At 54.4% G+C, this 26543-nt stretch overlaps 2 protein-coding genes across 4 annotated transcripts in view; one reads left to right on the top strand and one right to left on the bottom strand.

Annotated features, from left to right (window-relative positions):
* Nucleotides 1-948, bottom strand: part of LOC110407545 (caspase-1-like) — a 6682-nt gene extending 5734 nt beyond the window's left edge. Inside the window, exon 1 of the mRNA XM_021415315.1 lies at nt 761-948. The gene's annotated coding sequence lies outside the window, so the exon portion shown is untranslated. The remainder of the gene's footprint in view (nt 1-760) is intronic.
* MTMR4 (myotubularin related protein 4) overlaps nt 349-26543 on the top strand; it is a 41875-nt gene continuing 15680 nt past the window's right edge. The window contains exons 1-7 of one of the 3 annotated variants that reach the window (XM_021415311.1): nt 349-369; nt 11305-11372; nt 18115-18204; nt 19937-20053; nt 20733-20815; nt 21034-21200; nt 22642-22738. In XM_021415311.1, coding sequence (XP_021270986.1) covers nt 366-369; nt 11305-11372; nt 18115-18204; nt 19937-20053; nt 20733-20815; nt 21034-21200; nt 22642-22738 — 626 coding nt within the window. In that variant the 5' untranslated portion in view covers nt 349-365. Of the gene's footprint in view, nt 370-2703; nt 3293-11304; nt 11373-15817; nt 16057-18114; nt 18205-19936; nt 20054-20732; nt 20816-21033; nt 21201-22641; nt 22739-26543 lie in introns of those variants that run through there. The other 2 variants (XM_021415313.1, XM_021415312.1) reach the window with 2 other exon arrangements.

Raw genomic sequence — 26543 nt, 5'->3', positions numbered from 1 at the left:
GCCGCTGGGTCGAAATTGGCGGTCCCACGATCACGGGGCCGGGGGGAGGACTCCCGGTCCGCCCCGGCGAAGAGGGGCGTGCAGGAGAAAATCTGCACGCTGTGCATTGCAGCCTCATGGAAGCACAGCGCGGTTGGGTTGGAAGGGACCTCACAGCCCCCGCTGCCGTGCGCTGCCTGCCCCTCAGCTCAGGCTGCCCAGGGCCCATCCGTGGGCTGCGGCACTTCCAGATACAGGGCACCCGCAGCTCTGGGCAGCAGTGCCAGCTCCTCACTGCGCTTTGGGTGAAGAACTTCCCCAAAACATCTGCCCTGAATTTCCCCTCTTTTATTTAAAGCCATTCCTCCTCGCCTTGTTACTATTAGATGCGTAAGTAGTCGCTCTCCCTCCTGTTTATAAGCTCCCTTTGCGGCCTTCCAGTACTTAAGGGTTCTCCCCAGAGCCCCCTCTTCTCCAAGCAGAACACCCCCAGCCCCCTCGAAGGCATCCAGACTGGTCTTAAAAACCTCCAGGAAAGGAGACTCCCCCACCTCCCTGGGCAGCCTGTTCTGGGGTCTGGCACCCTCACAGCAAAGAAATTTTCCCTCGTGTTTGTGTTTGTTGGAGAGTTTGGGGGCTGGGATGTGTCTCTGATTGAGCCTCCCATGTATCACGGCATACAGGAAAATGCCAAGGTGTAGGACCGAATCAGAGTCCTTTTTGGACAACAGTGAATGGAGAAGAGAGCTGATTAGAGGATTAATAAATTAGCGTAACAGACCTATTGCTGCCTGTAGCCCTGGCTGGCTCCTCTGCATGGTGCTCGTGCCGGTGCTGCTCTTCGCGGGCTGGGATCGCAGCTCCTCGGTGCTGTCCCACTGGCTGCACCCGGAGGGATAGGATTTCCTGGGCAGGATCAGCTGGCGAGCTTATAAATAGCAAATGCCTGCTCAGCCTGCGTGGCATGGCGTGGCCGGGCTGCAGCCTCACTGCCCGCATGTTGCTACGCCAGCCTGGCCTGCAGCTCGGGGCGTGCAGCCAGACCTGCACATGGAGGTGAATTCCTGCATGCGTCGGCCTCTGAGCAAGGTGGCTGCCCCAGTGTATGGGCTGCAGCCAGGGTTTGTCATTGGTTTGGAAGGCTTTGGTGGAAGCAATGCCCAGTGCTGCTGTTGCACACGGAGGTGGTCTCCAGTTATTTGGTGGTACAGGGAAATGCACTTTTAACTGGGAGCCGGAGCTGATCTCTGCTCCACCTTCCTCAAGGCGTTGGTGCAGAGCCTGGGATCGGTCCCAGGGCTGCTTCTGCTGGCACTTGGTTTGCAGCAGGTTCTGCAGACCTGGCTGCTCTGCACATGGTAGATGTGAAGGCAGCACCCTGCTTTCTGGATGGGGCAGAACATTAATGGGACGTGGCAAAAGCAAAACGGAGCAGGTGGTCCCCATTCCTCACAGTGCTGGTGACTTTTCCTATCAGTTTTGTTTTGACGTGGTTGTTCTTTCTCGACTGAGAGATGCCCTCAAAACTCTTTTTCCTCGAGGAGAAGCGTACCCAGGGGACGTACCTAGGGAGGAGAGTGATGTGTTGGTGTTCTGATTCAAGACACAGAGTTACCAGCCCCAGAGGCGTCATTTCCCGTTGGGTTTGTTTACAGGTGCCTCGCTGCTGTTGGCACCTGGTTTAGAGCAGGGCCGGTCTCGTTTACCTTCTAGCTGGAGCTCAGCAGCGGGTCTCCTGCACCAGGAACCCCACCGAGCTCAGCCCTCTCAGCCTCACGTGTGGGTCTGGCTCCGGGGGGGGCCAGCATGGTGCTGCCAGGAGAGATGCTGGCGCTGGGCTGGCTGGGAGCGGGGCCGGGGCACTGACAGCACAGCACAGCTCAGCATGGGCCGGGGCTGCTCGGTGCAGGCAGCTCCTCCCCGTTGAAGGAGCCTGTCCTGGTGGCAGGAGCGTAGGTGGAAACCATTCTCAACTTATCTGCTTGGGGGCAAAGTCTTACATCTGAACTTAAGCCCACATTCATGGCAGTATATCCTCCCATTTCATGGCGCGAGCGGTGCTGGCTAGAGAGAGGAGTTGTGCCTTTTCCAGCCCGCTCGGTTCTTCTTTGCAAGCTGAAGCAGTGGAATTGTTCGCTCTGGCAGGACGTGCTGGGCCGCGGTGCCGCTGTGAGTGACAGCTTGATGGTAAGGCCCCTCCAAGCATTTCTGCTTTACAATCCATTCAGTTGCTTGCTCTCTGCCAGACTTTCTCTGGTGTTCTCTGTTGAAATAGAGAACTGCTCTGAGCAAAGGGGTGCCGCCTGCATTGTTTCTTCTGGAAGCTTCAGAGGGCTTTTGTTTTCTCCTAGCCTAGGAGCTTGCTGAAGTAGCCAGCTTTCTGCTGGTGGTCGAGTGCCTTGTAGCAATCCAGCATCAATCTATTCAGTCGCCTCTGTTGTTTCAACTGCGCTGCCTGCCTCTACAATGATCTTTTTTTAATTAAAAAAATGTATATTTGCAAGTAATCACCGGAAGCACGCCTTATTGCTGGAGCGTGACTGGCATGCAGCACTCAGCGCTGCGCAACGCAGCCGGGCAGAGCCTCTGGAGAGATTTTAGTGCAGAAGAGAGAAGGCACTGCCTCTCAGTGCCTCGTGGATGAGGTGTCTGCACCCGGGTTGGAGACACCTTGTTGCTTAGGGTGCTGGGGAGAGTGTGAGCAGCTGCAGCCTGCACCGCCCTGCGGGCCTCCTGCGGTGGGGATGCAGCAGGACGCCCTGGGGATGCTGCTTTTTGCCCATCAGCATCATCTGGCCTTGTGCTTCTGCTCGCTTCTGCTTTCTGAGCCGAGCGCGTGTCCTGCTCCTGCCTCCTGCTGCAGCTGCCCCAGTGCCAGAGGCACGTCTGTCCTGTGGCAGGCAGATTTCCCAAAGGCCAGATGCCCTCATCTTACTGAACACTTCAGAGCGAGCGCGGTGTGCCTGCGTGCTGACTGCATGCGTACCTGTGCTACCAGAGCTTGGACCTGGGGAGGTGGGAATCATGCTTTCAGGCAGGGAGGCTGAAGTCGGTCGTGTTTCTGTTCCCTAAATGAAGGGTGAGGGCTGTGTTTGGACGGGGGGAGGATGGCAGTGACGTGTTTTGCGGATCAGTGGGGAGATTTGCAAGACAGTGGGGTTTTGTGTGCTGCAAGCATCGGGGGGCCCTTGAGGAGCTCCTGCTGTGGCTGTGCCTGCTGCACCGTGCCAGCAAGCTGGGGCGTTTCATCTTTGCTGTGACTGTACTGAAGTGTCAAATCTCTCGGAGACAGTCAACTTTCCTCTGCCTTTGGGTAGGTGTGAAGCTTTGTCAGCCCCTCATCCTACTGCAGGGCTCCCTTGGTGTGCAGTGCTGTGATGCTGGGGTTTGTCACAGCCCGATGCTCACCCGGCCTTTGTGCTGTAGCTCACATGTAAAGCTGAGAGGGGATCGGCCGAGGTGTGCTGCTGGGCAGCCATTTCCCTGCGGGGCTGCTGGGTTGCAGAGCAGCACTGGGATCCCTGCAGAGGATTAACTACGCCTCCTGTTTCAGGGGTATCAGCTTTGCTTTCTGCGTGTTTGAATCTTTTGTGCTTGCAGACAATGCACCCTGTTCTCCTCCATCCTCTGCAAACATCCCTCCCTTCTGCACCAGGCCGTCCATCACCTGCCTGTCGCGCAGGGAGCCCTCCTGCTTCTGCAAGGTGCCAGCACCCGGTCTGTCTCTGTCAGTGGAGCTCCAAGCTCACATTTGTCATACCTGCAGCCTTGACAAGCAGCTGATGGAGACAACTGCCTTGCGAATGGGAAGCTCCCGGTGCTGGTGGCAGCCCTGGTGCTGCTGCGCTTGGGTTGTTGCTGGAGTTGGTGTAGTGCAGCGCCTTGGTGCAGTGATTTATTAGCAGGTTTCAGGGAGTTTTGTCATCCCCCTGATAGCCTGGTGCTGAGGGCCCTGTGGATCTATGATTCTATGATCTGCTCCCTGCACTGCCTTTTTTAGGGCTGTGCCATCTCTCACTGGGGTAGGTGAGGACATGGGGCTCTGAGTGCGTCACTGACGTGTGCTGGGCTTTGGTGCCCACATTCAGTGGCTTGTGCAAAGAGAATGTCCCTTGATTTCAAAGGAGAAGTGCTCATTTCAGCTGTGAAGTCCCTGTTTTCAGGGGATTTTGAGCCCTGTAGTGGTGCCTGTAACCAGAGGCGCATAGTGGGGTATCCAGCGAGGTGTTGTTATAAGCCCTGTGGTCGGGAAGGGCTGCAGTGGGAGGCTCCTGGACACTGCAGGTCTGTCCAGAAATCCCCAAGGGGATCCGAGATCACATCCCAAACTTTCCCTGTAGCTTTACCAGCCCACACCGCACCACAGTGGGGTGCCAAGGGCTCCCTGCCCACGTTGCAGCAGTGCCTTAAGCAAAGGCAATGATCCTTGTTCTGGTGCTGCTGGCCTGGCTGCTGTGACCGCAGCAGTGCCAACTGTGGACAGGGCATGGGGGGGCAGCATCTTTTGGGGACCTGACGTGGCTCCATTCTTCTTTCCCTTGGGCACCCAGCCGTGCTGTGTCTCAGGAAGCTGCTGATCTGAAGAGGAGCTGAGCAGAAGAGCTGCTCGTGCCTGTGGCTGAGTTCCAACAGCACCCAGGTGTCATGCTCATTTTAGAGTGGCTTGGAGGGGTGTTAGGGTGGCACAGCTTGGGCACAGGGACTTGGGTGCTGGGTGCCACGGTTGCTTGTGCCAGAGTATGAGTGACCTGCTCCACTCCCTCTGTCCTTTGCACTTTCTTGGGTTGACCGAGATAATTTCTTACTGCTCTGCCCTTTGCTCTTTCCTCTGTCTTATTTTCCAAGTCCACGCATGCTCCCTGCTGGCTCTGCTCCCCACCAGTCGTGTACCCCGACATGGCAGCATCGCTCTGCGTCCCCATTGGAAAGGGGTGGGGGGGTGCCCCGGGCTGCTGGACATCCTGCTCAGCGAATTGAGCCCATGGAAGTTGGTGTTGTGCCGTAAAACTGCCCAGTACAGAGGCTCTGTGCAGAATGTCCGACGGCCTCGATAGAAAACCGCACACAGAGCTTTCATTGCCAGCGCTAAATGGGATGAAAGAGGAAGTAAAAGTGGTTTTGTGCTATAGAGCAAACTGACAGTTTCGTTTGATAAAATGCACATTAATGAAAAGCAAAGCCTCCTCCTTCCCTCCCTCCTTCCTTCTCTCCCTCCCTCTCCCCCTCCCTCTCCCTCCTGCTGCATCAATAGCTCTTTCTGCCGGAGGAATTTCCAGCAGTATGACATTTCTGTGTGACCTGGAGGCTTGTCTTCTCTTCCTGAAACAGGAGGGGAAGTTGCTCGGACTTCTCGGGAAAGGTTCAGTAGGTCTGCTCCTCGTAGCGAGAGGAAGTCACATTTTTGGCATGTTTTACTGATTATGAAACAGATGAAATGCAGTTCCCTGGAGCGCAGGGCACCGGCGGGCAAAGTCCCACCACGGTGATGCTTCCTCCGGGCCCCAGAAATCCCAGAGCTGGGGTTCTACTGGGGGCACTGGGAGCAGGGTGCTTCCCGTACTGCCTCTGCAAGCTCTTGAGGTGCCAGCTCCCCTCCCACCTGGTTCTCATTACTCTGCTATCCAGAGCTATTGTGTTGCAGCCCTGGGTGCTAGCATGCGTGCGGAGATGAATAAGCAGCGCCGGGGAGAATCTGGCTCCGGCTGAATCCGTGCGGGGTCTGCCAGGCGTGCGGTGTCAGCGAGGTCCTGATGTGCACAAGGTGCCTGCTTTGGATTTAAGCGAAGAAGAAAAGGAATCCCGTTGCCTTTTGTCCCACATCTCTTGGAAGCAGGAATTTGATGCTTAGTGAGTCCTAAAGCAGCTGGTTATTGAAGGGAGGTAATCCCAGCCACGAGAAGTTGTGCCAGCTGCAGCAGATTCACCTAAGCCTCCCAGCTGTGTTGGCACCGAGCTTGTCGTGTGCCTGTGCCCGAGCTCTGGGCAGCGGGAAGGGACAGCAGCGTGTGTTTGTGCAGCTCGCTCTGCAGATAAGCAGGGGACTCGCTATAAATATATCGGGTTGCCGCTTATCGATTGGCCGGGGATTTCCCTTGCTAAGAGGACGTCAGGGCTGTCCCGTTTTTAGAAGCAGTTAAGCTGATGGTGGAGGGCAGTTAAGCTCACCTGGACCTCCCGTCCTGCCCGTGCAGTGTGCTGAGCTGAGCACGGAGCTGGGCAGGGCGGGCGGTCCCTTGGGGTGGTTTTCCATTGCTACAGCTGAACTGGAAGGCTCCGGCTGCCTGCAGGTAGAAGGAAACCAGAGAGCTTGGTCTCATCTTCCTAAAGCAGAGCTTCTGGGCACTGCGCTTGGGCAAGGGGAATGGTCATGGTGACAACAGTGATGGGACAAGAAGTGATGGCCTTAGGTTGCGCCAGGGGAGGCTCAGGTTGGGTGTTAGGATGAATTTCTTCTCAGAAAGAGCGGTGCTGCAGTGGCACAGCTGCCCAGGGAGTGGGAGGGTCACCGTCCCTGGAGGTGTTCCAGAACCGCGGGGCACTGAGGGACGTGGGCAGCGGGCACAGTGGGGTGGGTTGGGGTTGGATTTGGGGGTCTGAGAGATCTTTCCCAGCCTTAACGATTCCATGACAGCAAGCTGTTGGATCACCATGTTCATTGAAAAAAAAAACAAAAGGTTTCAAGCTGAACAGATCACTGAAAGTGAGCTCCAAGGTTATCGTTAGGGCCCTCCTCCCATCTTGTCCACATCTCCTACCAAGGGCTACAATTCTGGTGTTCCCATCCTCTGCTCAGTGCAGGCAGATGCCTGTGACACTGTAGGACCGTACAATAGTGCTGGATGGGTGTGTTTATGCACCCATGTGGGGAATAATCAAGTCCTGTCTGTGACACCGACAAGATCAGGGCTGAGCCTGTGCTGCTGCTGTGTAGCTGAGCCTCTTCCAGGACTCCTGGCTTGTTGGTGTGGGCAGTGAGTCTGCTTCTGTGGGTGAGGAGAAGTGGGTGCTTGCAGGGGGCCGGGCTGAGCAGCGCTCCCCCAGCCTGCAGGCTGCGGTGTGACCTCGGGATTGCGGGCGCCGTTCCCTTGAAGCTGCTGCTGATTGCTTCCTGAGGCTGAGTTAAATCCGAGCACGGGCTGGATTGGAGAGGTGACGGGGTGGTGGTGGGTGCCTGGCCTCCTCCCCGCCTCTGCCGGCTGTATTGAGTGCAGTGTTCCTCTGCCTCTGAGAACCCACCCTGCCCCCCCGTGTCCCTGCAGCAGTGCTGTGCTGGGGCTCCATGCGGAGCGCTGCGAGAGGCAGGAGCACAGCTGGGACGGGTCCATCTGCGCCGCTTTGGGTAGGGACCAGGCAATTGTTCGTACTTGAATAAAAGCCTGATTGTGACTAGAAATGTCCCAACTGCTTTTTTTTTTTTTTTTTTTTTCCCTTTTTTTTAAAGAAAAGAAAACAAAATTGGAGAACAGCGGGCTGGGGTTCGAGGGGGGAGTTGGAAGCATTGGCCAAAGGCGGCTTCCCATCGCCGTTCTGCATGGGGCTGTGAGTCCTGCATGCTGCATTGGCATTGCGCTGCGGTGCTGTGAGTCGCTCTGCCCGGTCCAACGCGGGGTCTGGGGCTGGGGGCTGCGTAGTGCTGTGGTTCCTGCCAGTGTCACAGGGAGGAACTGGGGGGCCCTTCTGCTGCAGCCTCGGCTTCTCCCGGGCTGTCACTGGAGATGGATGGATGCAGCGAGTGCGGTGTGCAGAGCCATGCCCCGTCCCCGCTCTCTGCCAGCTCGTTAGGAAGACGAAGGAGGTGTCAGGAAGATGAAGGAGGTGCAGAGGCCGAACTGGCAGGGAGCGTCCCTGGGGCGCTGCTGCCACCTGGTGCCACCGCTGCCCGCAGAGCAGAGCGAGGTGTTCTCCTGGCACGGCTCGGGTGAGAGGAAGGAGACGCTCTGTCCTGCGTGGGGCTTTGTGCGTGGTTACTGATTGCCCCTTGGGACGGTGATTTTGCTGTCACTGATGTGAGCAGTGGGGCCGGCTGGCAGGCAGGCGTGATGCTGAAGTTAATAGCGCTTACAGGCGGTGGGCGGTGGATGGCAGTGCCCTGTGGGGGTGTGCTGCAGTGCAGGGCTCTGTCCTCCTCCCTCATCCCCCTGCAGACCTGGGTCGCAGCCGGGTGGCACAGCAGGACCCCTCCCCAGAGGCATTTTTCAGGCTCTGTTTTCCTCCCCGGGCTCTGACCCTTTCCCCTCATTTCCCTCTCCGCACCCTGTTCTGTGTTCCTGCTCCCTTCCCTCCGCCTTTGGCCCTTTTCACCTCTGCCCCAAAGCTGCACTATGCTCAGGGCTCGTGCTGCTCCGTGCACAGCTCTGGCACCTCCAACCCTCCCACTGTCCTTCACCTTCCTTTTTTCTGCATAGAAACTTATTTTTCTATGAGAAGACAAATTACCATGCCAGCATTGCTGCTTCCCTTCTCTGCATTTCCAGCAGCTTTCCCCGCAGCAGGCACAGGCTCCTCTCACCCCTGCCTCCTCTCACCTTCCTCTGAACCCTTCCCCGTGCTGCATGGTTCCTTCTGCTTTAAGCAGAGCTCTCCTGTGCTCCCATTCCCCTCCCGTGACCGATATTTCCTTCCTTCGCGGCATGCAGCCCGATCCGGCTGGCAGCCCGTGCCTCCCATCCATCTTTCCTACCGCAGCAGAACCGCTGATGCAAAGCCCTTGAACTTGGCAGGATCTCCACGCTCTTCTCGCACCATCCAAGCAGTTCAGTTCCATGACTCCTGAAGTCCCTTCCCAACCCGGCTGCCCCTCTCCTCCCTCTGTGCTTTTGCAGCATCTTGCTGGGATCCACGTGGCTGGTTGGTGCCCAGGCTGCTCACTGCTCACCTGACCCCTGGGGGTAGCAGTGCTGCAGGGCTGTGCCTGTCTTCCTGCCCTCCCCAGACCTCACTTGGAGCATGAACGCTCCCTGTGATCCCACCTCGCTGCTCTCCCAGTTGCTCCCAGCATCCGGAGCTGGGGGAGCTGCAGGTATCCTGGGTGTTACCCAGAGGTGATGGGGATTCACTCGGTCAAGCCTGGAGAGAAGATATCTCATCCGTGTGATATCCCGTCAGCTGCACAAAGGCCTTTTCATAAGCCTGATGGAATTTATCCAATTCTGAAACTTCACCTACCGGTAATTGGATTGAGTTATATCCCCGTCAGCGGAGTTGCCCAGAGCCGAGTGTACTTTGCATAAATACTTCACCACACTGAGCAAGGCATCTCTTTGTTATTTTATAAGCTGTGTATGTGAGCTCGGCTGGGTCCTGCTGTGGGCGTGCCGTGGGGCTGCAGTGCTTCCTGTTGCCTCTCGCTCCGCGGACATCCCAGGCATCCAAACTGGTGCTTTCATGGATGCCTTGCTAATTCCTACCTCTGGGTCTGCCCATATGCCGTTGGGTTATGATGGCTTCCCATAGCAGAGCAAGCTGGATGTTTGTCCAGGTGTTTGCCACGACTTGGTGTTACCATGACATTGCTGAGCTCTGGTAGCCCGAACTTTTTTCCTGTTGCAGAGCAGCTGTTGGTGGAGTCGGGGGGCTGGCAGCTTTGCTTACAGTAACAGAGAGCATCCCTGCAACCTACTGTGCGTGTAACCGAGGGGCCTGACTGTTCTATTTGTAGCCTGTAATTAGCCAAGAGGCCTGAGATGGCTGTTTTATGTCACTTGGGATCAAAATAAGGCTACGGGGCTTCTGCTTGCTGCTTCTAATGTCCCCTGTTTAGCACCAGGACTGTTTTCCCCTGTTGAATGCGGTAGGGCTAACTGCACCATTTGAACTGAAATTAAAACAAAATTTTTACGAGGTCCCCTAACTCATGATCCAAGGGCTCGGCTCTGAGATTAGCAATCCTGGAGCAGGGCATGGGCTGTAAAAGCTGTAAAGCAGGGTGAGCTGCATTCGGTGCTTTGCCCAACCCGGGTGGGCCGGGCAGCACTGCCTGAGCACCAGGGTGAGCAGTGGGCATCGCGCTGCTGTGTCCTTCCCCCTCCATCCCTACGGGCTGGTGCACAGCTGCCATCAGGTAGTGCTGCGGCTTTCTTAGGGCTGTGGTTTGCAGCCCACGGGACTGCAGGAGCCCTTCGCCCGTCCTGGCAGAGGGAGGAGGAAGCCCTGGGCCGCCCGCATTCCTGCGTGCTGAGCTCACGGCTGGTGCAGGGCCGGCTCTTTGCGGGAGGGAGGAAGCGAGGAACTGAAGTAGCCATGAGCAGTGGTTTCAAAAAAGGATACGAAGCGTACAGCAGGAGAAGTGCCCGCGTGTGGTCGGGCGTTATCAATAATTCAGGTGGCTGCAGATCGGCAAACAGAGCGTGTTTAAGCAGTTTCCTCCCCAAGCTGAGTGTGCTTTCACCTGGCTGGTGAGTCCCCTGGTGTGCAGCAGGGCTCCGTGCAGCAGGCACCGCTCCTCACTGACCACCGTGCTGCTGCTCCAGGGGAATGCATTTCCGAGCTGCTTCCTCACTGCTGCTGTTGCTGTCGTGTAGGTGTGCAACCACACATCCTTCTGTGCTGGGATGGAAATGCCGGCGTGGAGGGAAGGCGCTGAGCAGGCGTGCAGAAGGGGAGGGCTGGCGGTGCTCAGATGGTCCCGTAGCAGAGAGCTGACAGGACCCCGAGGAAGGCTCTCTCCCTCCCCATAAATCCCAGCATCACCCGTGGGACCACGCAGGGACACTGCAGGGACCATCCCAGAGCAGGACGCTGCGCAGGGCTGGCTCCTTGCCTTCTGCCCCACAAACACCTCCACCTCTGAGCAGTCCTGCTCCTGGCACAAAGCCGGCAGGAGGAGATGGAATGTCTGTGTTTTCCCTTTCCTGAGCCCATGGGTTTGATTTTAGGGTGATTTTCCTGAGGATCACAGGGGTCTCTGAGGACCCGACTGTCTGTCAAAGGGTCCTCCCCAGGTCCTTGAAGCACAGCGACCAAACCTTCGGCTCCCTCGCGCGCACAAAGGAAAGCCGTGGGCTTTGTGTCCCGTTGAGCCACCTCCACCAGGGCAGCTGCCAGCATGTGCTGCATTGTCAGAAGGAAGAACGTTCCTCCTTGACTCCTTTCCTGCTGCCCTTGAGTAACATAAAGACCGAAAGGAGAACTTCTCCCTCATTAACGAGCTTTCCAACTGTTAATTTTGAGGTTTGCCCTTTGCTCAAGCTGCAGGCTTGTCCCACTTGGTGTCTTGAGTGGGCACGGAGGTGAAACGAGGCAGAAAATGGGCAGGGAGCTCTGTTCATACCGAAGTGTAGCTGCTGTTGCTCTGAATTGCTGCAAATTACCTTTCTTTCGCTGCAGGTGTGTCTGGTGGAAGAAGGGGCAGAGCTGTGATTGACCCAGGAGGTTTTGGACCGTGGCCGAGGATGGTGAGTACACGTTCTGGTCTGCCTGTGTCCCAGTGGGGCTTCTTGTTCTTTGTGGTCAACAGCTGTGCTGCTGCTAAATGTGAGAATAAACGCGAGAACGAGAAGGAAGAATGCTGTAGTGTTGTGTATGGTATATGACAGCGTAGCACAAAGAGCTCTAAGGATGGCTGTAGCCGCGATGCTGTTGGTAAGATGAATTTACCTCTGAACTTGTTCTTGGAATGTACAAGTAAGGCTGGAATCCTCTTCTGCCTCCTTGGACTAGAGACATGGTCACCCATATGTTGCTTTTTGCTGATTTATTTTTACTTTAAATCTTAAAGTTGGGGGTTCTCCTGTTCGTCTATCCCCTCTTAATGAAGTATTAACTCCATGTTAACAATGTGCTTTGGCGATGCTGAGATAGCGGAGATTGCACAATAATTAGTCTGACAAAGCGTGGTTTAAAAGAATGTGGAGGGGCTGAAACGCAGCCAGGATAGCCAGCCTGCTGATAAACTGGGGTAAGGATTCTGTAGTGTGCTTTCCTGATGTTTTATTCACGCTTGGTAGCTTTTTCTTCCACAAATTCATCTAACCTGCTTTCAAAAACAAGTAAGGATCTGCAGCTGTGACATGCTGATGCAAAGAGCTGTGCCACTGAGCTGTGGGGAGCGGCCCCTTCTGCTCTGACTTTGAACCCATTCCGTAGCATTTGGGTTGGTGGCCGCCAGTTCTTGTGGATCTGAATGCTGGCATTGGCTGTGAGCTGCTCTGGCCCCATCGTTCTGTAGGTCTGTCACATTCCCTTTAGCTCTCTGACCTTATTCTCTGTACAGAAGTTTGCTCATATCTCTAATCCTTGTCCCTGTGCTCGAGGCCTCTACCCTGTTTTGGGGAGCACGGGCTGGAAATTCAGACTTACATAGACATGGAAGCCTTTGCTTTTCAGTGGGCTTCTTTCACGTGTCTGGATAGATGCTTAATCAGAGCCGGCCCTTAGTTCTAACAATGAATAGTCTGATTTCTTGTAGCAGCAGTAGAAGGTAGAGGTGCCTGACAACCTCTGCCGGGTCCTTCCCTGAGCTCTTCTGGGACTTTGTGTTCGGTGCAGGTCTGCAGGGGGTGCTGGAGGCTGAGTGCTGCCAATGCTTGGGCAAATCCAGCCAGCTCCACTGGCTGCTTGGCAGTGCAGTTCCCTGCAGGCGGGCCGAGCTGTAATTAATTACCCGTGATTGCTGTAGTGACTGCAGTTGGAGGGCAGAGCACCAGTGCCCACTGGTTAGCAAAGCCATGTCCCAGAGCTTGTTCCTTGCTCAGCAGTACCCGAGCACAGAGCTGCAACCGCTGTGCCCTTCCTGCTGCCGTGCTTGGTGGAGCAGCAGTTAAGGGCTTTGTTTGCTTTAGTTCTAAGAATCTCTTCATTTCTCCCCCAAACACTAACTGCTGCTGAAAACGACCTTAAAGACTAGTGGTGGTTTAATCCTTAACTCTGGCTAATGGAAGTCCTAATGAGCAGCCGGCACCTTAATACATTACCTAAAACTGACCTTGCAGGTGAGTGGGTGCGGGCTCAGCTCTGCCCACGTGCCCTTCTGCTCCCTGTGCCCCACTGCTGCATCCATAGGCACCGAGACTGCCACCTCCATTTGCTCCCTTTGGAGGGATAGGTGCTGTGGGGTGGGTCAGCCTCCCCTTGTCCCTTCTTGCTGGCGTGGGGAGCCGTGTCCTTCCATCCTCTTCCCAAAGGTTCCTCGCTTCCTGCTTGTGTTACGCACTCACCCCTGGGAGCTTCAAGGAACACTAAACGCAGAGCACAGCAGACCTACAACCTCTTCTGTCATCTTTTAAAGATCAGAAGGTGACGCTGACCATCCCCGTCCTGGTTTACGGGGTATAGAGCAGTAACGTCTCCTCTTCACGCGAGTTGAGGGTTCTATTTTTGGAAGGCCACCTGAGTGGCTCAGCGGGCCTCTGGTTCACCAAGCACTGCTGTAGGCTTTGAGGAAATGAGCTATTTTCGTAGAGAGACCCGACACTGTGCCGCAGAAGCAGAGGAGGCAGGACAAGCAGCTCATCGGCCGTCAGCATCCGTTCGCGTGGATCCCCGCACAGCCACTCACCTCGCCCCGATGTAGCTCTCTGCACTACGCTGAGTGGGGATCCACTTCCACTTCTGGGATGTGGGAGCTCTGCCCAAGGCAGTTACCTCCCCCTGCCTGCTTCCCCCTGCTGCTCTCCCTGAGCAGGGCGGATCAGGGCAGCCCCGGGGGCAGGGCTGTGGGTTCCTCTCTGCCTCCATGGCCACAGCCCCGGCTTTCTCTGCAAGAGTTCTCTCCCAGCACGACGCTGCGGTAACAGAAAGCTCCCCCCACCACGCAGCAGTGCTGCCCTCTGCCTAACACAGGAGCTCTGACAACAGCTGGGTGAAATGGAGGACAAAGGTGCACCGGGATTGGGAAGGGTGCGCCTGTGCTCAGAGCTCTGGGTGCGGGGTGGTGGTGGTGGTCCCTCTGCAGTGGCAGGGATCCAGTTTCCTCTCATGCTCGCTGCTGCCGGTTGCACGCTTCATTCCACGCAGCGTCTCCAGCCCTGTGGTGTCTGTGCTTCGCTCATGTTCATGCGGCGCTGCAGAGCTTTGCTTGGGCAGCTGGTTGGTCTGGAAGGGCATCGGGCTGCAGAGACACGAGGCGTCCTGCTGCTGTCCTCTTCAAAGGGCACAGGACCTCCAGGATTGTGTCGGCTGGGGGAAAATAAGGGAGGTTCCCCTCAGTGCCTGCGTGAATGTATGCGTGCACAGCGCTTGGAGGAGCCCGGTTATGTGAGAGGAGCCATCTCACGGTGTTAGTGATAGCGGAGGGAACACCAGCTGGGGAGACACCTGACTTGGCATTTAGGAAATGCCGTGAGCGAAGCCAGCTGAAAGGAGGCTGCCAGTGGGTGTGCTCCCAAGCCTGCTCAGTGCCTGCATGGTCACGAGAGCAGGGATTTAGTGACGTGAGATGGTCCCAGGGGCTGTGCTCGCAGCAGGGAGGGGTGCAGGTGGTGCAGTTTGAAACTCCGCAAGCCCCTTACGTGTTTCCTAGGGGTGGGTCTGCTCTGCATTAGGCTTGGCTCTGGGGCTGCCCTAAGCTGGGTGCATGTCCTCTTCTGACACTGCAAATGCAAAAATATTTCACTTAAAGGGCAGGGCAAAGTCTGTTCGTGGATGCTGAGGGCAGCTTAGGTTGGAAATTCAAAGCAGGGATCAGACAAGCAGCCCTTTAGCCCTGCACCGCTGCAGCTTAGGTCTGTAAAGGTCCCTCTGCAACCCAAGCTGGGAGCAGCCAGCCCCAAGTGGAGCGCTGCATCCCGACCACCTGGTCCTAATGCCCCACCAGGCTTCCAGTCAGGTCTGCTGAGGCACCCATGTGTGCCAAGCAAGCACTGGATCAGGGCAGAATTGAGGTGGTGATAGGATTTGGTGGCAGGCATGGTAGCATTTTCTCCTAGGGCTTTTATCCAGCATCCAAATAGTACAGCCTGCGTGGTCTGTACTCCTGAGTTCTCAGCAAGGAGCTCGTTGCCTGGGCACTGCTGCCCTGCCATGATGTGGGCAGCACAGCTGGGTGCTGCAGAGCTCAGAGTGCTCTAACTCTTAACATTTTTTGCAGAGAAAGGCACAAATCCCTTTATGTGACTGCAGAAAACCTTTTGGGATGCTGTTGGTGGTGCCAGCTGGAGCTGTCTGGTGGCGGCAGGGGGCAACCGGGCCCCTTTCTTTTGCATTTTAAGCAAAAGATTCTCCCTTGTGCTCCTCACTTCTGTCCCCAGCACGCTGGAAGCTGTGCCATCCTGGGGTGTGTGGCTGCAGCAGGGAGAGTGGTTTTGAAGTGGGATCCTCGGTCGTGTCATCCCCATGCACCAGGCAGGGCGCGGAGGAGAGCAGAACATGGCAGCTGCCTCTTGGAGAGTGGCAGCCGTTGGTGGAAACAGGGGTGGCATTTCCCAGGAGAATGCCGTCCTGCGGCTCAGGGACAGCGGGGCTGTGACCTGGGGAGCATGCAGAGCGCCTGCAGGGGCTGCAACGAGAGCCGGCAGGAGCCGGGCATCCTGCAAATCCCTGAGCACGCGGGAGCTGCAGCGGTGTCCTTCAGCAAATCGCGGCAGAGCGGCAGAAAATGGAGAGCTCTCTGCCGGAGGATGGAGTCGAGCGTTGCAGCTGCGGGGTTGCGGCACAAAGCGCGCTCGCCGCTATTGTTCCCGGCACTGGCAGCCATTGCCACGGGCCTGGACTGCATCTCCCAGCAGCCGCTCGAGGAGGAGACCGCGCCGGGCTCTGCGCACGGGGACGGGAGGGGGAGAGGAGGGGTGATCCCCGCCGGCCTCTCCATTTTCTGTCTCGCCTGTCGGGGAGACGCTTAGATGGCAGAGCCCTGCTCCGCGTCCCTGCGAGGTAGGTGGAGTCTGGCCGTCCTCCGCCCTCCTTCCCTCCATTGTCAGCGCTGCGAGCGCGGCACCTGCTCCGGCCGCGGGCTGCAGGGATGCTCCTGCCCTCCGCCAAGCAGTGGCGAGGCTGCGGCAATCCTTGCGCCGGCGCCCGGCAGCCGCTGCCGGCAGCAGCACGGGGCCCGAGGAGGGAGATGCTGCTTGCGCCCAGCTGCCGCCTCGGGAAGTGAACATGAGTCTGCCAGGCCGCGTCTCCTGCTCCATGCTCAACTGCTTTGTAAGTGCTTTTTTTTTGTTGTTGTTGCCGTGTTTTTTCCACCTCCCTGTCTGTTCCAGGGCTGTGTGCCGGCGCTGTGCTCCGCCACTGCCCCGGATCAGGCCTGTCCTTGAGACCGGGCCCTGCTGCCCGAGCGCAGCGTCCCGCTGCCTGTCACTGAGGGGAGGCCCTTCTCCCTCCACGTGCCCCGGGAGACACCGTGGGCCACCATCCCCATGTTGTGCTCCAGCCCAAGGGCACGGCAGCCAGCTGAAGGCCCCGTGGCTCCCTGCCTGAGGCTGGAAAATCACCGTGCAGAGCTGCAGCGCCAGAGGAGCTCCATGCTCCTGCACACAGCAGGGCTGCGAGCCCCCTCCCGGGGGTCCTGAGCTCCATCTTTTGTATCTTATGGGAAAGCGGCTTTGCTCGGAGATCTGCGGGAAGCCCCCCCACAACAGGGACTCGTGGACAAACGGCTTCAGGAGGTCACTGTGCTGTGAGCAGCAAGGGGTGCTGAGCGGCCACCGATGCCCCCAGGGGGGCTGAGCCTCACACTGTCCCACGCTGCAGCAGGGAGGGACTCAAGGACGCCGGGGCTGCTCTGTCCCAGTTCCTGCTGCTCGCCGGGATTTCTTTGTGAGCTGCCAGGCACTGACGAGGGGCTGCGCTCCCTGCTTGGGCCCATCCCACAGCCCGGCCTGCACCCAGCGTGGTGCCGCTCCCCATGCCCCCCAGCAGCGTGCGGGGCCCAGTGGGTGTGTGAGGAGGTGCTGTGTCCCTGCTGGGATGGAAGCTGGGTTTCACAGCTGCTCAGGCAGCCGCCCCGACCCCCACCACGCTGCACATCTCACTGCCTGTGTCCCGGGAAGGGCTCTGCTATAGGGCCATGGGCCTTTGGAACAGGAGGGGGTCCCAAGTCGGGCATTCAGCACTGGATGTGGCTCACAGCTGCTTTCTTTTTAATCTCTGATGAGAACACATGGGGATTCGGCATCCTTTTAAATATAACTGAAGCAAAAGAGTCGGGTTCTCATTTCCTCAGGTTGAAATCTGGAGGTTCTAGCCCGGGCAGCTCAGCCAGAAAGGTATTTTATTTTAGATTCTCTATTATATGTAATACTTGCAGAATGGAGTACTTCCTAATAACTGCTGGAGCTTGCAGGGGAGCTATAGGGAGCAGGAGGCATTCTGAAGATGTGCTCCTGCACCCAAGTCCTTTAACGTGTGGAATGAACTCATCCTCAGCCCTCAGCTGCTGTGCTCTGTGATGCCTGGGTGCTGCTCACTCACGTGAGGCGCCGGTGGTCAGGCAGAAAGCAAAGGTTGGTGAAAGTTAGGAATGGGACTTCCTGAGTGGTTGCATGTTGACAGGTCCCCCATTGAGACACTGCTCAGTGCCCCAAGAGAGGTGTCCAGGCTCCGTGTGTCCCCTCAGGACACCTCTCCAGGCCTTGATGGGCTTCCCAGGTTCAGCATTTTGCAGGGAGAATGCCCTGCTTTGCTGCTGGCACTGCTCAGGTGAAGCTTGTTATGACTTGGGTGTACCTGGACCCGACTGCTGTAGGACTGTTTCACACTTTCATATTTTTCTCAAAAAAATTCAGGGTCTGGACAGATTTCTCAGGGCTAAGAGTGAGAATAAAAACTGCCCAAAGAAAGCAGTCCTTGGTAACAGCAGGAGTCGGTCAGAGCTGGGCTGTGGGTGGAACCCTCTATGTATGCGTTGCTGTGGTTCCGTAATGAAGCTCACGGGGTCACCTCTGCCACAGTAAGTCACTGTCACATCCCTCCAAGGTGCATCATCGAGGTTATCTGCTCAGCTTTCCAAGCACTGTGTGGCTTGAAGAGACACGACTGGGAGACCTGTTTCAGATGGCTGTTTTGCTATGTTCTGCAATAGCTTGGGTCGTGCAGCAGCAGGGAGCTGTGTGCATAGGCAGATCATCCATTTCCATCCACAGGTCCGGGGATCCCCAGCACGCTGGGATGCCAGGAGCATCCTGCAGCCCTAATTTTGCCTTTTCATAGCGTGCAGTAGCTGGGGCCCATCTCTCAATGTGTGTTTTCTTTGCAATGCAGGGTGAGGAAGGCCCCCCCAGTTTGGAGTACATCCAGGCCAAGGACTTGTTCCCCCCAAAGGAGCTTATAAAGGAGGAAGAGTCATTGCAGGTAAGGAAGTAAGAAGGCAGAAACCGTCCACTTTGGGATGCAGCAGGCTGAGCTCTGTGACGTGAAACCTGAGAGCACTTCTCCAGGCCAGGACGTGCTCTGGAGCCGCAGGTTCAGCAGGGCTGTAGATCGGCTCATGCTGGCAAGCCCTTCCGTGTGCATGGAGGCTGGGAACAGCTGCCTGGTGCTCGCTGCCCTCCTTCCCAGCCCTACCACGACTCTGTGGTGCACACAGCATCACATCTGCCTCTGGGAAGTACAGCTGGAGTATGATGCAACGCTGCGGGGCTGGGTGTTCCCCATCCTCCGCCTGCACTGGTGGTGAGGAGCAGTGACGCTGCAGTGCTGTGCAGCAGGAGGCCCTCTGTGGGACAGGTGGCATGTCAGAGCTGGGCTGTGCCCTGGAAGGCAATAGCGTGCCGTATTGCACCAGCTGATCTCGCTCACACGTATGTTGCTCCTGGCATTTTCCTGCTGCGGAGCTGCTGGAAAGAGGAGTCTCTGTATTGTGCCAGCCTCGTGCTGCAAGAGGCCCCTGAAAGAGACCCAGCTGCCATTGCTGCTGTGCAGCAGGGGCAGCAGAGCCAAACCTCCTGGTTTTCCTCACTCCTTTTCCATAGTCTGCTGCCACGTTGTCCCAGTACTCATCATCCTCCTGTGGCCGGAGCCAGGCCTGCAGCACATCTTCTTCCCGCTGCTGCAGCAGTCGAGTTTGCTCAGTGAGCAGCATTGTTTGGTAACCTGTGCTGGTAAGGAGGACCGAGATGTGGCAGCTGCAGGCTTGGCTGGGCAAGAGCACAGGGGCTGGGGATGCTGCGGGGCTGCAGCCTTCAGAGGGTGGAGCCCTGGGGTGACTGTGACACAGGCCAGCTAACAGCAGCATAGGCAAGTGTGCCTAACAGACAAAAAATGAGGAGAGTATATTTTCTTACTGTCAAATAATTAGTATTTTAAGGGCTTTTCACACAGGTGCCAGCCTCAGGTTGTTATTTTTGTACAAGTAGCTTAAGAAGGAAGAACCCTTTAGTACAACTGCCACTCGCACAGCACATGTCTGAAATCCAGGAGATTCAATTTTTAGGCAGCGCATATCCAAACCATAGAGACAGCTTAGAAATAAAGTCAGCGTGGTCTGACTTGTACTAATTACAGTATAATGAATTGTTTAATCAGATGCCCTGCCTGGAAAGCAAAGAGCTCTGGCTGAAGTGATGAACAGTTGTGACATTTCTGCACAACTGGTTACCAGCACCACCTTGTGTGGGTGGCATTCAGGGAACAAGGAGCCGACTTAGCTAGGGAGAAAGGGGCCTGATAAATTTTAGGGTGGGCCATCTTTTCTTTTTTTCTTTCCACACATACACAAAAAGAATGTTAAACTTGGCCATCTACCAGCATCCCTTGTTTTAAAATTAGCTACGGCGTATCTGGGCTGATAAGGAAAACCAGACAGATGTTTGATTTATCTGCTATCTAGATTTAAAAAAAAAATCTAACGTAGGTTACTTAGTTGTACAGCCAAGCACTACATGGAGATTCCTTCACACCTTGGTTAGCAGAAGGTGGGCCAGCCTTTGCCATTTGCCTGCACTGGTACCCAGTAGCCCCGTGGTGCTGCTGACCCCTCTCTCTGAGGCTGTACGCCACAGAGGCACTGGGAAGAGTGGTTCTTGGCACTTTGTGGTGCTCAGAGCCCCCAGCATGTCTTGAACTTGTCATGTCTCCCTTGCAGGTCCCATTCACTGTGTTGCAAGGTGAGGGAGTAGAGTATCTTGGCCATGCAAATGATGCTGTGATCGCCATCTCCAACTACAGGCTTCATATCAAATTTAAGGATTCTGTGATCAATGTAAGTCTGGATCTGCTTATTCTTTCTTCTTGAACCGTTACCTCTTGCAATATTTTGGGGGGAAGTAAGGGAGACATAAGCAGTTTCTGTGGTTTGCAATGTGGGAACTGGGCCTCTAACTTGCCAAGCCTGACATTGTTTCTTATTACTGTTGGTCATGCAGTTGTTGCCCTGCTGCTGCATTTTGGAGTGCAGGTGGGGTGGTCCTATAGATGATAATTAGGTCTTTTCCTTGCTCTTCTTTTTAAAATCAAGCATTAAGCTCAGGGGTTTTAAGAGTGTTAGGATATCTTGCGGGCCAGCCTGCCTGGGGCTTCCGTTACTCAGCATCCAAGAGTCAGCTGGTGGGAGCCTGAGGCTTTCTCTCGCTGTCTCCCCTTGGCCATCTTCTACCGGAGCCTTTATGTGGCTCAGTTGCCTGTGCTTGTTTGGTTGTGATTTACTCTGTAACTGGCCCGTGGTGGGAGACTGCCAAGGGACAGAGTAGAAATGAGGCTAGTAATTCTTGAAGGAGGCTCTATGCTGCATCATGAAGCTTCATAAACCTTGGAGTGGGTTTGTAGTTTGAGCTGGGAGCTTGTGTTTGCTGATAGAGCCACGCCTGGGCACCACAGGCCTGTGGGCAGGGCTGCTGTGTCCGCCGCTGCGGTCTGTTGCCATGCTCTCCTGTCCCTTGCAGGTGCCTTTGAGGATGATGGAAAGTGTGGAGTGCCGGGATATGTTCCAGCTTCACATCGTCTGCAAGGACTCCAAAGTGATCAGGTATCTCTTGCTGTAGTATAGATGCCACTGCAGTTGCCACAATCTGCTCTGACACCTGCCTTTGCACTGTCATTGGAATGAAGCTGATTATAGGCAAGGTTACTCTGCTTTTTGTAAGAACTGATGCTTTATTCCTTTTTCTGGTTAAACAGAGCCGAGCTCCCTGTCTGTGTCCCAGCTGGATGTATGTACTCACTGAGTATGATTTGCATTTGCAGGTGCCATTTTTCCACCTTTAAGCAGTGCCAGGAGTGGCTGAAGAGACTAAATCGAGCCATTGCCCGCCCTGCTAAGCCTGAGGACCTCTTTGCATTTGCCTACCATGCATGGTGCTTAGGAGTCTGTGTTGATGAGGAGGATCAGCATGCACATTTGTGCCGTCCAGGTAAAATCCTGGCCTGTCCCCTTCCTGTTTATCTATCCAGAAGTACGGCGATGCAATTGGAGCCATCGTTCATAACCCGGTGTCTTTCTGTGTCTTACGTTGCGCTGTAGCCACAGCCCAAGTCCATCTTGCTCAGGGGCATCCCATACCTGGCCTAGGCATCCAGCTGATGTCCAGGTGCAGCTGGATAACAGGCACAGTAAAAAGGGATAATAATCATATGCAAAATATGGAGCATTCTGAGGCAGCAGCGCTTAAATCCCCTTTCCTTTTCTCCTTGTGAATGAAGAAAACTTCCCGTATACTTCAGCACTTCCATCATGATAATGGGACAGCTCGAGCAGTCTTGTCCCTCGGCAGCAAATGTCATCTGCAGTGAGGCAGCATAATTAATATCAGTACATCTCCATCTCTTCTCCAACACTTAGAAATGCCATGGCATTCCCAGGATCGGGTCTGCAGAGGTGTCTGGCTCATTCTTGCACAGGCTTAAATAAAATATTTGAATCCATACAAAGGAAATCAGAGCTGTGATGGTGCCCTCGTGTGGATCGGGAGTTGGCCCTCCCCTGGAACACAAAGTTCATTAGCAGTTGCTTTCTTCTCGTAAAGTTTCAATGTGAATAAAAGGAAATTAAATAGTGTGATGAACATGGCTTTACATTTAGAAATGTTGGTATTGGTTGGTATTGGAGGAGAGAAGCAGTAGCCTGAATGAGATGTGAAAACACAGGTTTGTAGGGAGAGATGGAGGATAAATAGTACAGCTGAAAAGTACTAAAAAGAAGTTGGTAGAGAAAAAAAATAAACTCTGTGTTCCTGCTCTGCCCCAAACACCAGAAATTAGCAGATATTTCATGTATTTTCTGTAGAGAAAATATTATTCTCTAGCATAAAGACATTTACCTGCAGAAATTGTTGCTGCTGGATATCAGTGAGGCAAAGAACACTTCAGTATTTGTTTATTAACAAGATTTGACAGTCAAGCAGCAAAGACATGCAGTGTTTGTAAGATGAGACAAAAACTTGAGGGGAAATTATGAATCAGCCTTTGAGAGCTGTCTGGAAAAACTGCCCCTGGGGTGAGATGCTCAGTGCTCCTCTGCAATGGGCTTCCCAGTATCCACCTTGGAAGCCATTTCCATCGGAAGGCAAAAGTGGATGAAATGAACACTGCCACTCCAAAGCACACATTGGCAGGGGAGAGCTTTTTCTGTGCTGCTCTGTGCTCTGGGACTGGGAGGCAATCCGGCTTGACAAAATAAGCAGAGGAACCCTACGAGGGACCAGGCTTTGTGGTTTCTAAAACAAGAACCCTGCCGTCCAGCTGTCCCGTGGTTTCTCTTCAGCCTCCAGTAGTTGCGATGAAGCTGCCACTAATGTTAAAGTTTCATCAGTTCTACTTAGCTGACAGTAAATACCCTGTGCTCTGCTATTCCAGGAGACCACGTAAGATACCGATTTGAGATGGAGCTGGTGAGGATGGGCTTTGACTTGCAGAACGTCTGGCGAGTCTCTGACATCAACAACAATTACAAGTGAGTGTTTCGCCACCAGGCTCTCCCCATTCTCCTCTTTCCTTTCTTTATTCCCACCGCAGTCCCCCTGCAGAGCGGTGGATGAGTCAGGCTCCAGCTAATCCTCCTTCTGGGTCGTGCTAGCCCTCAGGCAGATCAGCATATGAGCAAGATCTCCTTTCTTTCCTCCTTTCGTGTCACGGAATTGAAGAAGAGTGTACCCCAAACCCCAGAGCTAGCAGCAATTGTAAATGCTGACCCAGGCAGTTAATGTGGTGGCCATAACTCCTCCTTGAAGATGGTCAGGAGTCTGGGAGAAGTCATCCATCACAGGGTTGCCTTTCTGGTCAGTCTCTCTAAAATGGTCAGACTGAAAATTTAGAAGTTTACGTAAAGACAGGCAGCTCTTCTCTTGTGTCAAGAAAGTGATGATGAACCACTGGAGGACTGTCGTGGAGCTGAGGAGTCTGCAAATGAGCTGGGCTTCTGCAGTCTGCTGAAGGAGGAGCTCAAGGGTGATCTGCTTGCAACCTACAGCTGCTGGCAGTTACAACGGGGGTGGAGTGAAGCTCTTCTGACAGTGGCAGGTGACAGAACAAGGGAGCAGTGGTCACAAGTTGCAGCTTGGGAGGTTCAGATTGAACATGGGGGGAAATTCTTTCCCCTGCAGAGTGGTGCTGTGCTGGGACAGGTCCATGTGGAGGTGGTGACTCTCCATCGTTGGAGCATTTCAGGTCCCAACTTACCTGGTGTTGCAGGTGATCCCACTGTGAGCAGGAGGATGGAGCAGGATCTCCAGGGGCCCTTCAGTCCAGCACAGAAGCCCTCTATCCTGTCCTCTGCTCCTGGAGGAGCTCATGGAGAAGCGCTTCCGCATTCTTTGCAGCAGGTGGCATTAAGCCAACAGGTTTTTATTAAGCATTGAGTCACATACTCATTTCTGCATTCCCTATAACCCGTGTCTTGAAATGACTGGAATCCCTCAGTCCTTTCTCTATTTCTCGGGCAGTAAAAGCATCCCCATCACCTTCGTATCTCCGGTTTCTTGTGGAGACCATGAGATGCTTCAGGTATGCTGGCTTGGGGAAATCCCTGTGGAGTTCTCGGTCTGCTGCCTTCTCTCACGTGCTTTCTCAGGAATCCAGGCATCAAGCACTGCCTTTGGGATTTGATTTAGAGTATCTTCTTAGCAGTATCACATCGTTGCTTTCTGACTGTTACATGACTTTGCTGACAGTATTTACGCAGTTTATCTAAGAGCTTCAAACAGAAATTTTTTTCCCGGCCTGCTCAGTGTCAGGGCGCACAGCGTGTAGCTCGGTGCTGCAGCTGCAGTCTGTCTCTGAAAGCAGCCAGGCTGCCCTCAGTGCTAGATTCGGGGATGCGGTTCCCACTGATTGCCCCAGTGCATCCAAGTGAGATTACCCACCTGTGCTTTGCTTCCGGGGAGCTTTGACCCCAGACGTTAGCCCGCTTCTCTGAAGACAGATGTTTTATTTTCGACCAAACCAGGGAAGAAAGAACTGGAAACAAACCTCGGCAAGCTGGCTGTGCTTTCCTTGGGTTTGCCGAGCTCCTGCCTGGGGATGCTGGCAGGGCTCAGCTTCCTTTCTCAGCAGACATCCCGAGATCTTAAAGGTGGTGTAACTGGCTTGTGCAACTCTGAAACCAGTTCTCTCTTGCCGCTCCAGGGAGTGTGTCTTTAAATCCTGCCTTGGCTTTTGATCACTACCACCTGCCTCTATTCACAGGAATCGGGTTACTTTTTAACTGTTTATAGTCCTTTTATCTTTTATTTCCCAGCATTGGCAAAACAATGTTGTTAGAGACAGGATACTCCAAGGTAATGACTTTGTTCGTTGTCTTTCAAGTCTGTTCTGAGATGTTCTTATCTGGTAACTATTATCTTCTTCCTGGCGACAGCCATCATAAAAAAAGAGCAATACAAGCGTATAATAGCCACTCCTTCAGTCCTGATAAAAGTAAACTCTTTCAGCATACCATCATAATAAAGTTATTACATAATCCCTCCGTGGCTTTTACATCCTCAGTGATCTGCACAAGTGTACGGCTGGGAGCCCCCAGCAGCGCACCCCTGCTGCCCGAGCTGCTGTTGTTTTCGCATTGCTCGCAGTGCTGAGGGCTTTGGTGCACAGAGTTCTTTGAAAAGAAACAAAAAATTCCCCACTTTCCTATCGCTGTTGGTGCTTATGTCCAGCTTTGATCTTTTGACGGTCGTGGTTATATTTATTTTTTGGCTTTCTGAGGAAGAGCTGCCTGGAGTGCTGCATTACTGTTTGAGAGCTGATGTTTCCCTCTCGTTTCTGCGACTGCTCTTAATTCACAGTTAGTCTTATTTCATTACGGTTCTCTACAAATCTTAATACTTTCCTCCACATTCGTGGGAAAGGTGGTTCTTTGTGTTCTTGCTTGTATTTGCCATGTGAATAAGTAGACAACAAGACTGCTAGGGATAAAACCCATGTTTTCACATTCTGGGAAGGAGGATCTCTGTCACTGGTCTGGTTGTTGCCTTTGTGGCAGAAGATGCTTCAGCTGTGCTCATCTGTAGGCGTGGCTTGCACTGAGCTACGTGTTTCTGTTGTTAGACACCTTTTCCTGGGGTCAAACCTCAATGTCAGCGCGGTTCTGGGTCAGCGTGGTCCCAGCGCTGTTAGAGGCCTTCCCCGTCAGTCTCTTTCCGCGTGGTACGTGAGCATAACGCACAGCACAGGGCCGAGCAGGCTCCCTTTGGGACTCCCCATCTTGTGAAAAAGGACCATTGAACTCCGTAACCGTTTCTTATCTTTTCAACAGTTGCTCAGACTCGAGGGGAGCTTCCTTCAACTCGTTGGTGAGCAACCTGTACAAAGAACCACTGGAAATCCAAACCCAGGCAGCCGCACGCGCTGTGTCTGCTTGCTCTGCGCTGCCTCCTGCAAGCTGGGGATGCGTGACGCGCGACCTCCCTCCACAAAGGCCGTGTTGACTCTTCCCAAGTGCGCCGTGTTTACCCTCGCACCAACTGTGACAGTCAGTGGCTTTGTGCAGGAGTCAGGCTTAAGTGGTTTCCCACGTTCGCCCCTGAGAGCATTTACAAAACCGATGCCGTGTTTGCCACCTTTCATTCCTCTGGCACCCGAGCCAATGTAAGCAATAGCTTACACATCTCAGTTAATCGTTCACCTGGTGCACGGTTGGGTTGCTGTAGCAACGTTGGGAGAGAGTTATCTGGTCCCGCTGATTACTTGCTCCTCATTCCTTGCACATAGTTCCCCCGCCAAAGCTTCCATGTTAATCTCTCAGTGTGCCCTTGTCACCTGTAGAACAGGGGTTGGTCTGGCAGCTTCTCCGTGTGCTCACACCAGGGCAGGTAGTTTTCATTTTCTGCTCTGACCGTGCTTATCTACCAGGCCTTCAGGTACAGTAGCAGGCTGACGCCTCCAAGGTGGTGGAAAAAAGTCTTCATAGTTTTATTTTCTTCACGGGGCGTTTCTTAAAACTGGCCTGAGCTGCCTTATTTTCACTGTTTTTAATTGAGGTTCGTGTTTGGCTCTTCTCAGGCTTGTGCTCTTTGGAAACATTTCCCCTATTTGTAGGAGGTTGTTTTACTTCTAAAATCCGGCTTTCCTTCACTGAGCCACCTCCTTCTGATCCTTTTTGATGGTTTTATGTTACCTCGAATGGTGTATTTCATTAACCATCTCATCTGCAAGCTTTTTTCCCCTCATCTCCTTTCATTTTCTCTCAAACAGCTTTTTTCTGCGTATTTCCCCTCTGTGGATCACGCTGCTAACTGCAGTGGGGATTTTTCCCCTTAAAAAAT

The sequence above is a fragment of the Numida meleagris genome, chromosome 18, assembly GCF_002078875.1.
Source record: "Numida meleagris isolate 19003 breed g44 Domestic line chromosome 18, NumMel1.0, whole genome shotgun sequence".
NCBI classification, from domain to species: domain Eukaryota; kingdom Metazoa; phylum Chordata; class Aves; order Galliformes; family Numididae; genus Numida; species Numida meleagris.
This window is presented reverse-complemented; position numbering and strand designations above follow the sequence as displayed.